General features: G+C 37.6%; 1 protein-coding gene across 1 annotated transcript; it reads right to left on the minus strand.

The window, feature by feature from the left end:
- Window positions 1–203: 203 nt before the first annotated feature.
- On the minus strand, window positions 204–1,464 carry LOC100922234 (olfactory receptor 10AC1-like). Its single transcript, XM_003771713.3, has one exon. The coding sequence runs from the start codon at window positions 1,440–1,442 to the stop codon at window positions 477–479; it is 966 nt and encodes a 321-aa protein (XP_003771761.3). The 5' UTR covers window positions 1,443–1,464; the 3' UTR covers window positions 204–476.
- Between the last annotated feature and the right edge of the window lie 12,702 nt (window positions 1,465–14,166).

The raw sequence follows: 14,166 nt of genomic DNA on the forward strand, positions 1-14,166 counted from the left end.
TAACTCAGAAAACTTATCTCCTCCAGGAAAGCTGGGCACATTCACCTCATCTCCTTCCATTGTCTATCCTAGTTTTCCTTTACCTCCCCACCCCTGCCATTCCCCACCTGTTCTTTTAATAGGAATATAATATATATATATATATATAATATGTAATATATAATATAATATATTCTTTTAATAGGAATATAATGGGTCTGTGCTAAGTCATTTGCACATTTTAGACTTTTAAGTATTTCTTGTGTGTGTGTGTGTGTGTGCTATTTCTTTAATGTAAGGAGAAATCTTAGGGACTGGGTTTTCTCCATCATTCAGCAGTAAATTTTCTGGGAAGGGAGAATTGAGTCCATTCCTTTCCCAGTCCTGAACACTAGGTGCTGTTGCCTAAATGAGAGAGCAAGACTGGAAGAGGGACAATGTCTTCATCTCCCCCACTCCAGGATCCATTGCTTCTCCTTAGATTGGGAGGACATAGGTCACCCAGTCACCAAGGAGTGGCCATCTCCTTTCAAACTCAGTACCTTGTGTATGGCTGTGGTGACTTCTCGATTGCGGAAACTGTAGATGAGTGGGTAGAGGAGAGGTGTCACATTAGTATAGACAAGTGCAAGTGTCCGATCCCGCTTCGGGGCATAGCTGGTCTTGGGCCGGGCATACATGAAGGTAGCACAGCCATAGTGCAGCAGGGTAACTGCCAGGTGGGAGATGCACGTGGATGCCGCCTTCCTGCGGCCCCCAGATGAATGCAGACGGCGCAGGGCACCTACGATGGCACCGTAGGAAGTCAGGATCAGGAAAGAGGGCACCAATAATAAGATAATGCACGCCCCAAGGAAGGGGAGTTCCTCCACGTAGCTCCTGGTACAGGCAAGGTGCAGAAGGGCAGTGACATCACAGAAGAAGTGAATCAACAGGTGAGAGCCACAAAAAGGCATCCGGAAGATAGCTGCTGTGAGAAACAGGGAGACCACCAGTCCCCCCAGACAGCAGCTTATAGCCAGCTTCCCACAGAGTCCTGAAGTCATCAAGACAGGGTAACGTAGAGGGTGGCAGATGGCCACATAGCGGTCATAGGCCATGGCTGCCAGCAGGAAGCACTCGGCTCCTCCAAGGGCCACAAACATCTGCATTTGCACTGCACAGCCCACAAAGGAGATGGGGCTGCCCCTTTCCTGGGCCCTGGCCAGGTCGGCCAGGCAGCGGGGCACGACTACCAGTGTGTAGCAGAGCTCGATAGCTGACAGCTGGCACAGGAAGAGCAGCATTGGGGGGCGAGTGGCCACTGAGGCCACAGACACGAGGATGATCAGGTTTCCACTCAGGGTGGCCAGGTGTATGATTAACAGAAGCACAAAGAGGAAAGGCTGTAGGCGAGGAAATTCAGAGAAGCCTTGCAGATAGAAGCCAGGAGGCATTTCTGTGCCATTCCATGCACCCTCCATGTTCTGCAACTGGTAATAGAGGTGCCTATGGGGAAAGAGGAAGATGCTAGTTTGGAGTTAAATGACTTGGACTTGAGTCCTGGCTCTGCCTCTTAGAAGCTGTGTGACATTGGACAAGTTACTTGGGCCTGGACTTCAGTTTCCACATTTGTAAAGTAAGAGGGGTTTTATCAAATGTTTTCTAACACCCATTCTAGCTCTAAATCTAATGATGTTGGGAGAAGGGAAGAAGAATGAGGGGAAGTATATAGGACAAATTTCCTGAGATAAAAACACTGAATATATGGCAATTTAATATGAAGAAGTGTGATATGGTAGAAAGAGCTTCCAAATCTTGAAGTCTGACCCTTACTAGCTATGTGACATGGGCAAATTATTTAACTTTCTTAATTCTTAATTCATCTGTAAAAGTGAGAAAATGGTAAATAGCTAGCACAAAGCACTTTATGTACCATCTGATCCTTACAACAACCTTGCTGAAATGAGTGTTGTAATTATTCCCACTTTACAGTTGATTAAGTGAGTCTGAAAGAAGTATGTATGTGGCTTACCCAAGGTGACAGAGAAAGTATGTCAGGATTTAACCTGACTCCACCTCCATCACTTATTGTATTAGCTACCTGCTTGCCTAATAATAAACATGCCACTTATCTCAAAGATTTTTGACTTTCAAGTGCTGTGTGGAGTGAATTTCTCCTATGAAAGTTTTCTGGATTTAGTATTAATGCCATTGCATTTGAGTCAAAGGATTTAGTCTGAAGTTCCCTTGATGATACTTATTAGTTGTATGGTCCCTTCCAACTGTAGGTTTTGGAGCCTTCACTTCATTCTACTTAAACAAAATAAACTCGTGGCTCATTTCCTCAATTTACTCCTCATCTACCCCTTTTCATTACCTTATCCTCGACTTTCTCCTAAATATAACTCTGACCTGTGCAAATATTTCATGATTCATTCATGTTCTGGGTTGACATTTCTGCTTATTTTGTGCTGCATGTTTGTGATTAACAATTCAAAGATCATGGCTCATATTTGTGTTTATTCCATCTAATTCCTACCTTTTGACTCAGGACTGAACTATTCTTTTTGTAAGTTTTGTTTTTCTCATCATAGAATCACAGAAATTTAGGTCTATAGGATCATCTAATTCAATCCCTGCCTCTCTCCCCTCCACCCTCCCATTTCACAGATGAAGAAATAATAAACCTGGGTCCCATGTTACTTAAGTATCAAGCCAAGATTAAAACCCAGGTCTTCTGCTTGATTACAAGTCTAGTATTCTTTCTATGGCCAGACACTGTCTGCATTGATGAATTGAAAATATTATCAATATTCCTGATTATTTTAATTTAGAATCAATCATACTATATATATATACATATATATGAAATTCTTTACATAATTTAAATTTTTTATAACATATATTTATAATATTAAATTAAAATAACAATTTAATAGTTTCAGGTAATAGTGATAAAAGTTTGGAATATATATGCATATATATGTTTGCATATAACTTTCAAATCATTCATATATTCCAAATTTGACAGATGAATATATTATTTTTGTAGGGAATGAGTCATTTAATATCAAAATATCATAACTAGAAGATACCTTTGACAGACATTACTCCTTGCAACCCATGACTGAACAAGAATTGCCTTCATGATATTATTGACAAGTGATTCTATATCCTCAACTAAAAACTTCTAGTGACAAGGAAATTACTATTTATTCTATTTTCATGTAACATTTGAAAAACCCTGACAGTATTATAGGTAGACTATATTGGGCATAAATGCCTGGTTAGAAAAAGCCACCATGTAAAGGGTAATATAATTTTGGCCAAACAATTAACAAAAAGACCCCCTCCCCCCCAAAAAAAAACCCAAACAAACCCATAATTATAAAATTATACTAACTAAATAATGGGATAGAAGACTGTTTTCCCTTTCCTGTTTACATTTCTTATCTTTAAAACGTTGGGGAGTGGTTATTGATAAACAATAAGATCGTATTGTTATTTCTTGTTCTCTATCCTTAAAGAGTGAAGACAGTCATTTTCAAACATTAACCACTAATTAATACATTCCCTTTCTAGCCAAAGAAACTTCAGAAGGATAAAAATACTGACTTAATTCTTTCTCGATATTATAGTATTATTAAGGTCATCTTCTTTTTCATTATGAAGCATAAAGTTAGGAGATAATTCTCCACAACTTCCTGTTGTGCCCTATGCTGCCTCCTTCTCTCATACCTCATTTCCACATGACTCCCATCATGTTCTTCTTTCTTAATCTGCAAAACCTGCATATACGGGCCCAGAAATACTCTGCAGATATATAATGTGTTCAGTCATTTTCACTTACATCCAACTCTTGACCTCATTTGGAATTTTCTTGGCAACGATACTGGAGTGTTTTCCATTTCTTTCTCTAGCTCATTTTGCAGTTGAGAAACTGAATTAAACAGGGTTAAATAATTTGATCAGGGTCACACAGCTACTAAGCATCTGAGGCCAAATTCAAACTCAGAAGATGAGTCTTCAGGCTCAGTACTCTATTCATTATGCCACTTCACTGACCCAACTATATTTAGAACAAAATATGGAATATAGTAGTTATAATATGAAATCCAGCACAAATGTAGTGACTCAGCTTCCCAGAGATCCAAGAATTAAATTCAAGATAAATTGTGAAGCCCAACCAGGAATACATTGTATACAATAATAGCAAAAATATATAATAATCCACTAGGAAAGGCTTAGTTCTCCTCAGTGGTTCAGCAATTCAAAGTAATCTCAATAGACTTTGGATAGAAAATGCCATCTATATCCAGAAAAAGAACCAAGGAGACAATGTAAATCGACACAATGCTGTGCTTTTTTTTTCTATTTTTAAAAAATTTCTCCCATGGTTTTTCCCTTTTTCTCTGATCCTTCTCTCCCAACATAATTCATAAAGCAATGGGTGTTAAAAAAAAATAAACTTGCTACCATAAAAAAAAATCAAATAAAAACCCAAGATAAATTGTGGTCATATAATTTTCTCTTGGTAAGTCATTTAAATTCTCAGTGTCCCAGGCAATACCCTCAAACTCTAAATGGTAAATCAGGTTGATTGATAGAGGAAGTTCCTCACTGGAAGCTTCATATACAAATCTGGTATTAAAAATAAAAACAACAACAACAAAATAATAATATAACCTTTTGTTTCTGCATTTTTGCTTAAGCATTAAGGCATGAATGCTTCTTTATCTTATAGATTATCAGTTTGCTTAGTTTGTAAGTAAGATCCTCTCAGAACCTCTCTACAGAATATTTTTGGAATGGGGGTAAAAGTGACCATTGACCTCCTGACACTTAGGTCAGCAATTTCATATGCAAGATATTTTTGAAGACTCAGAAACACTTGTCTTCATGATTTATTGACAACTTGCTTCTTAATTGTGGCTAAAATTACTGGGTACAATTATTACCATTTTGTAGAGTTTTTCCAAAAAAGCACCAAAGGAATAGGAATCCAGTGGAGAGGAAAGCAAAAATTCAGCATATTCTCCACTGTTTTCTTTTTTTTTTCCTAGAGGGAACTTTTTGCACAATCATTACCATGTGTTCTTATGATTCTCTAGCTGAATTTTTACCTTTGGTGTATTTAAAGAAAGACTTTCCAAAGGAAGGAATGGAGCAGCAGGGCCTTTAAAATATATATTCCCCCACCACAGCAAAGGAGAAGAATTTTAAAGAAACAGTATAAAACAACATCAGAAATTTTTGGCAGGGAGATTGTTTTTGTTTCAAAAAACAAAAGAGTAACCTCATTGCTTTTAATCAGTGCAAAATCACTGTCCTATCACATTTTAATAAATATTCTAGACATTAGCTCTCTTATGCTGAAAAACATCATCATCTTTTCTATAAAGGACAATTCATTGCAGTTGACCAAACATTTATGAAACCTCTTTCCAAAGATGGAAAATAGTATAGGCCAATTCCTCTAGGGGGTTACAATCAAACACATATTTTATTTTCAAACTCTTTTTGAGGCAACATTTCCCTTCCACTGAATATTTTTTTTAGTAAGAATTTGTGCTACAAGGGGCCAGATGGTATCATTATTACTCTTGAAGGTTCTCCTTCATAGTAATGATGTCAGAACATTTTTACATTTTTTCCTGCATCTGGATGCAGTGATTATTAGGTGCTAGAAACATGGTAAGTAAGTAGGCAACTAGGAGGGGTGAAGATACTCAGGATATCATTTATGCAATTAAAACATCTTTATAGTGATTAAACTTACATAGTCATCTGATTAGGACGTTGGGTTTCTATATACTTGTGCCCCAAACTGGATCAGAAAGACAGAAGTAACAGAATCTGGGAGGAATGAGTTTATCTGGAACTTCATTTCTTTAATCTGGGGGAGAGTTAGCAAAGAATTTCTTTTAGTTAAAGAGTTCTGTGGAAAAGCATCTTTCTGTCCTGCTCCATTGCCTTTCCCAAATATGAACAACAATATAGAGGTGAAGAAATTCAATGTAATCAATACAGGATCAGTCTGAAACAGTACAGTTCATTGGAAAGAACAGCACTGTGCATCAGGAGTCTGGTTTCTAGATTTACTTCTGACAGTTACCAGTGAAGTGGCTTGGGATAAATTTTACTTCTCTGGACCTGATCTATTAAATACGGGAGTGAGTTCTCTTTTCTATTCAATTACTCTTCACTCCCTTAAAGTCAATAGTAATCTCTTAATTGCTAACTCCTTTGGTAGTTGTTGGGCCTCGTTGAGCCTCCAAAAGCATTTGAATTGGTGAATCACCCTCTTTCTTTCTGAAAGTCTTCCTCTGACCTACTCTCTCCTGGTTATTTCCTTACTTCATTTGTATCTTTTAAATTTTTTTCTTTATATAACAAGTGTGGGTTCTATCTCTGAAGTTCTGTTCTAATCCTCTCCTCTTTTCTCTCTAATACTAAATATCTAATAAACTCCTGTGATTTTAATGATCACCTCTAAACACACAATCTGCAGATCTATATGTTCACTAGTTCCCTCCTAAATGTATGTACCATATCAACTATTGGACAGAAATCTCTACTTACCAGTACTTAAAATTCTATCTGTCCCCAAATAATCTTACCATTTCACAACTTTAATCTGCCTCTCCTAAAATAGCATTTTTGTTGCTTTTAAATTCCCCAATATTTTTCAATTTATCCATGCTCAAACCCATGGAGTTATCTTTGAATCGGGTTCATCTCTAATTTCTACATCTAAATCAATCATAAAATCCTGTTTAGTTCTACCATCTCAACACCTAATCTCCTACCTGACCTCATATGATCACCACTTTAATTTATTTCCTTTGTACATGGAATTTTCACTAGCCCTCTATCTGATTTTGAGGACTTTGGTCTCTCTCTTTTTTAATCTAGACTTCCCAGTGTAGCAAAAATAAATTTCTTAATGAATCAGTTTGGCCATATTACTTATTCATTAAAACAAACAAATCTCTATTGAATCCTTATTGCTTTCCTCTCATTAATAAGAAAGCAGTTCAAGTAATAATGTTTCTTTAAGACTCTGGTGGAGAACATATATGATACTACATAATATTATTTCTCATTCTCCCTTTCCAGTTCCATAAGATGCAAAAATATTCCCAGTTAGGGTGTTGAGAATTTGCAGAAGGAAAGGCAGAGAACTTCTATTTTTACCTAAAATAATAGCTTGATTCTTCCATCCTACATCAATCCATAGGAGTTTCTATCTTGAGAAGCTTGGTTTTTCATTCAATTACAATAAAATCATTTAACCAGAAAGGATGTTACAAATTCAATCTAGTTTAGAACGAACATTTTAAAGCACTACAGTCAAAGTACAAGGCAGCTGTGCTAGCTGCTGGAAGTATGAAAATGAAAAATAAAACATTTTCTGCCCTAAAGAACACTTCAAACCAATAGGAAGACTATAGAATATAAATGAATATGATATAAGGTAGATGTTGATGCATATCATCAGAATCTATGAGTTCTCATGTCCATAGTCAGCATTTTTTCCTTCTTTTGGATTTTGTTCCTCCATCCACCCCTTTCCTCCTCCCATAAGCTGTTTAGAATTATATACTTTTAGAAGTAAAAGAGACAATTTAGTGCAAGCCCTCTCTTATTATAGTTAAACAAATAAAGACCCTTATAGGTAAAAATCACTTGTTCATGATCAAACACATAATCACAGCCATGGGATGGGACTAGATCCCAAATTTCTTGTCCCCCTCACCAATGTTCTTTCCATTCAGCATATTTTACATTGAAAAATTATGTTTCTTTATTGTGGGGCAATAGGCTATGACTGAGAAAAAATTAACTAAAGAGCATCTATTGTCTTAGATTTCTTCTTTTCTGGAAAGGGCAATGTGTGTGTGTGTGTGTGTGTGTGTGTGTGTGTGTGTGTAGTGACTCAAATCTTTCTCTTCAACCTGTGTTGTTTCAAATTAAGGGTCCTTCTTACCTGGGGTTGGGGCTAAAAATGTCTTGGTGATGGGTCCATAGAAGGTTTAGATCATTGTGGTGAAAGAATGGGGAGAACACAGTCACAATGAGAAATTATGAACTACAGAGGTATAGGGGAAAAGAAAGGGGGGGGGGAGATACAGAAAGATTGAGACATGTAAAATAGAGAATAAACAGAGATAAAGAGAATGTGAAGGGGCAGAGTCCCCTAAAGTGATTTTTCCAAACAGCCAATGGCTATAACTTCCTTTATATCTCTTGGGGGTATGGCAAGAGGGAAAAACAGGAGAATGATTGTCACTTTTTACAGGGGATCCAGAGGGAGAGAAAAGACTGGTGATTAATTCTCTTTTAAAAAAAAATGTTTTTATTCTGAGTATAGGTATTACAGGGAGATTTGATCCTTAGAATCATAGTGTATAGACTGTTAGAACTGGAAAGGACCTTAAAGACCATTTTTGCAGCCCCACCCACACATTATCTTTCTGGGCCCCAATGATTAATATATAGAGAGATTTTTTCAAGGACATACAGCTTCTTAGTGACAGAGCAGGGATGAGGCCCTCCTAGTTAAACACTTGTCTTTCTCCCATTTTTAGCCTCATTCTCTAAGACTAAATATCTCGTGGATACTGTGCTTTAGAGCTACCTCAGTTTGCACAACTGTGCTAATTTAAATTCCACAGTAATGCCCTGCACTGTCACTGAAGTCATCACTTTTGGGGATATTTGGAAATCAACTACCATTAAGTACCTACTGGGTTCAAGACAGTGTGCTAAACTTGGTGAATAGAAATCAAATCAAAAAGCATTTGTTAAGCACCACTACATACCATGCATTGTGCTAAATGCTAGAAAGATAAAAGATGACAATATTACAATAGAGATTACATAGTACTTTCTTTTTTAAATTGATAAACATTTTTTCTTTCCTTTTTATCTTCATTTTATCTTTGATCTTCCCACAACCCTACTTAGGAAAAAACAAACAAACAAAAGCCTTATAACAAATATGCATAAAACAAAACAAATTCCTATATAGGTCATGTCAAATGTGTTTTATTCTGTATTTGTAGTCCATCATGTGTTTTAGAAGCAGAGCAGCCCTCTCTATATCCAGAATCATGGACATTATGTTTATCAAACATTTAAAGTATTTTAAGAAACTTTTTTACATCATTATTATTAGTTATTGCTGTATAAATTATCAGGTTCTGTTCATTTCATACTTTGTATTATTTCATACAAATCTTCCCAGATTTTCCAGAAACAATCTCTACCATTACTTTTCATAGTGAAATGTTATTCCATCATATTCATATGTAATGGGGACTTTGCTGCACACATTCAGAACACTTAACATTTAGTCATCCTTCCCCTGGGAGATGACATTCAGTGTTCTCCTACCACCTGGATAGGAGGAAACTCCCTTGATTGGCAATGTAGCCAGAACACATAAAGTGGAATAGCTTGATGGAGAGCCAGTGTAAATGTTTTTCTTCTTTTAGGCAGTCTAATGGCCATAAATTCAATTATGACATGACACAATTGTTTGTAAATACTTGAAAAATGCTTTGCACATGGTGAAATACAAGTCAAGCATATTTCAGATTCGAAGCATCTACATTTCAGTACAGAACAGTCTCAGTCTTTCCAGAGAAAGTAAAGGTTAACCCCTATGACAAGTCCCATGCAATGAACTGATAAGGAAGAAAAGGGAACTTCCCTTTCCTGTTCTTTCTTTTATCTCATGACTCTGAGAAATGACCTTATGTCTCTGTTTCATTTGTCCTTATCAGTCTCTAGGTACACGCAGTAATCCCCCATCCTACCCAGAATTAAACCATAGTGACCTTGGAGCCAGGATTCAAAGCAGCCATCTTGGCAAGGAAACTGTGAGAAAATTTGACCATTAAAGACCATTTTTGCAGCCCCACTCCTGCATAATATATTAATCATCAAGGCCCAGAAAGATAGAGAGATTTTTCCTGAATCATTCCTGAAGACTAGGCTCAAGCCCAGAGGTAGGAGAATGCTTTGGACTTGAAACTGGGGAAATGATATATTAGAACTGAGTTAAATTATGAAACTAATCCTTCTTTTCTTTGCAGATGCTGGGATAAACTGGGAGGAGGGACAGATTTGTAATGACCGCGTTAACACCCTGGATACCTTAGAATCAGCCAGAGTCAGGATAAGCAAAAGCCTCTAGTCTTTATTCTTGGTCTTTAAGGGTAAGATTGAATTAGATGGAAGCAGAATTTCCGCAACCTCCTTCTTCCTTGTCTACCACGAAAGTGACCCTGGCTAGTCTTACTTCACCCCCTAGTCCTTCCTACAATCCTCTGTATACACCAATTATCGAGCCAGCACAGGATAGTGGGAAGGGTCATTCCCCAAGCACATGCCCATAGAGTATTGTCCAATTGGTAATTAGCCCTAAGTGCTTGAATCAACCTCAGTGCAACAACTCAAGAGTTTCAGTCCTCTATATCTCCCACTTTCTTTTGTTTTAGAACACAGGTGGTCATGCCATACCTGACTTCTCAGGAAGGGAGATGAAAGCACTAAAAAGGAGATGATCACACCCTCCCTGACATCTCAGGAAGGGAGATGAAAAGCACCAAAGGGAAGTGGGGATTGCTAGAGGGTTTCTGGGCTGAATGGTCTTATTAGAAACAGGTATGCACAAACCCATTAGCATGGGAGGTATTACACAAGCACATAGCAATAACACACAGGCTATTAGTAATGACTTTCCCCACAACGAGTGCAGGCTCAGTGTGGTGCAACAAAAATGAATTGCACATGCAAGTAGTGATATAACAAGATGAATCAACATGGTGTTGTAAAAGATTTCCAGAAGTCCTAGAAAGAGGGTATGTAAACAACAGTCACACATACGCCTTCTTCAGCAGCCAAGAGATAGTCCAAAACCAATCTATTGTCCATTGCTCCACATGTCAGGGAATCCAATGATCCCCCCAAGTTTTTGAAGTCTTGCAACAGTCTTTTTATGTGTTAGGGAATCCAATGATTCTAGCAGATTTTGAAGTGCTGCAACAGTCTTATCATTTCTCAGAATATCCAATGATTCCTGAGGGTTTTCAAGTCCTACAACAATCTTATCATGTCTCAGAGAATCCAATGATTCCTGAGGGTTTTGAAATCCTGCAACAGTCTTATCATGAATCAGAGAATCTAATGATTCCTGAGGGTTTTGAAGTCCTACAACAATCTTATCATATCTCAGAGAATCCAATGATTCCTGAGGGTTTTGAAATCCTACAACAATCTTATCATGTCTCAGAGAATCCATTGGTTCCTGAGGGTTTTGAAGTCCAACAATTTTTGATGTCCATGAATTAAACACCATAACTGCCATGCTCATTCAGTGGTGGGCACAGTCAGCAATGGAACCACCTGATGTTTCGTGGGTCTTCTCCTTCGTTTCAAGGGTCTGCTCTGTCTCTCTCTAATGGACAAGGCGAATATGGCTCATTGGCACCCTTCTGATTCCTTCTCCATCTGTAGAGATACAAGCAGATCCTCTCCCCCAAATAGTTAACCTATCTGGTCCCTTCCATTCACCACTTTCTGGGTCTCTCCACATCACCTGGCGATTATCTAAAAATAGTGGAGCTGCTTGCACTGGACACTGCCCTTCCAGTGGGTTATGAAACCTGTCTGCTGGAGCCAGTGCATCTTTGTCAAAAATCAAGAAATTAATAGTATAAAGAGCTAGATTTAGAAGTTCTCTAGGGTTACCTGTGAGCTCCCCTTTCTTTTGTTTTTGGAGGAGCGTCTTAATATCTCTGTTTCTCCTCTCTACTATTGCCTGTCTTGAGGATTAAAGGGTATGCCAGTGGTGTGTAAAATCTTATACTGTGCACAAAAGTGTGCAAAATGTTTAGAAGTATATGCAGGACCATTATCTGTTTTTATTGCTTGTGGCACACTCATAATTGAAAATGCTTGTATAAGGAATTCAGTGACCACTCAGGCTGCCTCTTTTGCTTCTGGTATTGCAAAAGTAAATCCTGAAAAAGTGTCTACCACAACATGGATAAAAGATAGATGACCAAAAGATTTATAATGGGTCACATCCATTTGCCAAATTTCATTGGGTCTCAAACCATGAGGATTCTTCCCTGTAGACAGTGTAGGAGTGTGGAAAGGAATGCAAGCTGTATAGGCTTTTACTGTGCTCCCTAGCTTCCTCTCTTGTTATTCCAAATTGTAAACGTAAAGCTCAAGCAGCCTGATGATATTTAAAATGAGATTCTTGGGCTTCTTGAAATAAAGGAGTATTGGCCAACATAGTTAGAAGGCTATCTGCCTTTGAATTACCATCAAAAATAGGACCTGGAAGTCCATTATGAGAGTGGATATACAAGATATAAATCTTATCTGGATGCTTTCTCACTTGCTCTTGAAGTTCCTTAAAGAGCTGATATATATTAGTGGCTACAAATTTTATTTGGGCTGTGGCAATTCTTTGTAACACACTTACTGAATAAGCCAAATCAGAAATTATATTTATATCTCCTGGATAATAAGTAAGAGCTAAAATTATTGCATACAATTCATTCTGCTGAGTGGACTGAAAAGGAGTTCTGACTACTCTCTTTATAGTTAAGTCACAAGAGTATACAGCACAAATATTATGTTTGGATGCATCTGTAAAGGTAGTTGGTCCTTTAAGAGGAACTTTAGAAACCTTTTCTTCAAGATTCCATCGCTAATTATGTAATGTCTAGTCATCTTTAATGGAGACCCGTGTGTAAAATTTGGAGCCATGGCTAATAAAATTTGCCACTCTGGGATGGTTTCACACTATACATTAATTTGTGCATTAGTATAAAAGGTGTATATCTTGTCAGGTCTTATCTCAGATAATTGTACTGCTTGCTTAATGGCCTTTAATAAAATTCTAGCCACAAGCACTAGATAAGGAGTAAGGCTTTGTTCTGGTTGTGCTGGGAGGTTCCCCCACTCTATCACACTGTCTCCTTGATGAAGGACTGCTGTGAGTGCCTCTTGTGTGGCAAAAACTGATATTTCCAAGGGTTTTTGAGTGACTTTTTAAACTACATTGGATGAAGCTTTTTGAGCTTCTTTTGTAAGCTGGGATGGTGAGTTTAAAGCACTGTCGCCCCTTAAAATGTCATATAACAGTTGTAACTGATAGGTAGTCAAGCCTAACACTGGACACATCCATTGGGTATCTCCTATCAATTTCTGAGAGTCATTTAAGGTGTTTAGCTTCTCTGTTCTTAAGGAAAGTTTTTGTACTATGAGCACCTTTGGATATATTTCATATCCTAAATATTGAAAAGGAGCATGTCTTTGAATTTTTTCTGGAGCTATGTACAATTTGTAGTATCTTAGTGTTTCCATGGTCTTTTGTAGACATGCTTCTAACATTTGTTCCTCAGGTGTACATCCCAAGATATCATCCATGTAATGTAATAACTTAACTTTTGGAAATGTTTTTCTTGCTGGAGTAAGAGCAGTAGCAACATACATTTGACACATAGTAGGGTTGTTTTTCATTCCCTGTGACAAAACCGTCCATTCATATCTTTTATAAGACTCAGCTAAGTTAACACTGGGCACTGAAAAGGCAAATCTTTTCATATCCTCCTTATCTAGAAGGATATAATAGAAACAATCCTTAATGTCTATAACCCAAAGAGGTCATTATCTAGGCAATTGAGTAGGAAATGGAAGCCCAGGCTGAAGTGTTCCTATGGTTTCCATCTGTTCATTTACCTTTCTTAAATCAGTCAACATCCTCCATTTTCCAGATTTCTTTCTTACAATAAATACTGGGGAATTCCAAGGACTTAGAGAAAGTTGTAAGTGTCCTTGGTCAAGTTGCTCCTGTATTATATCTTATAAGGCCTGAATTTTATCGCTACCTAAGGGCCACTGTTCCATCCACACTGGTGTATCAGTTTTCCATTGGATAGGAACAGGTGAAAGTGTTGGCAGGCCTTCAACAGCAGCCCTGCCTAAAAAAGTGAGGTACTCATTTTAATCCTAATTGTTGTAAAATGTCTCTTCTCCACAGATTGATGGGGATTTTTCAACTATAAAAGGAGTAAAAACTCCTGTTTCACCTTCAAAAGTCCATCTCAAAGGGGTAGTACTAATTTCAGCTGCTATTGATTCTCCTACGTCAGACATGTAGGTGTCTGCCTTAATCTT

Source organism: Sarcophilus harrisii, chromosome 5 (assembly GCF_902635505.1).
Source record: "Sarcophilus harrisii chromosome 5, mSarHar1.11, whole genome shotgun sequence".
Classification (NCBI taxonomy): domain Eukaryota; kingdom Metazoa; phylum Chordata; class Mammalia; order Dasyuromorphia; family Dasyuridae; genus Sarcophilus; species Sarcophilus harrisii.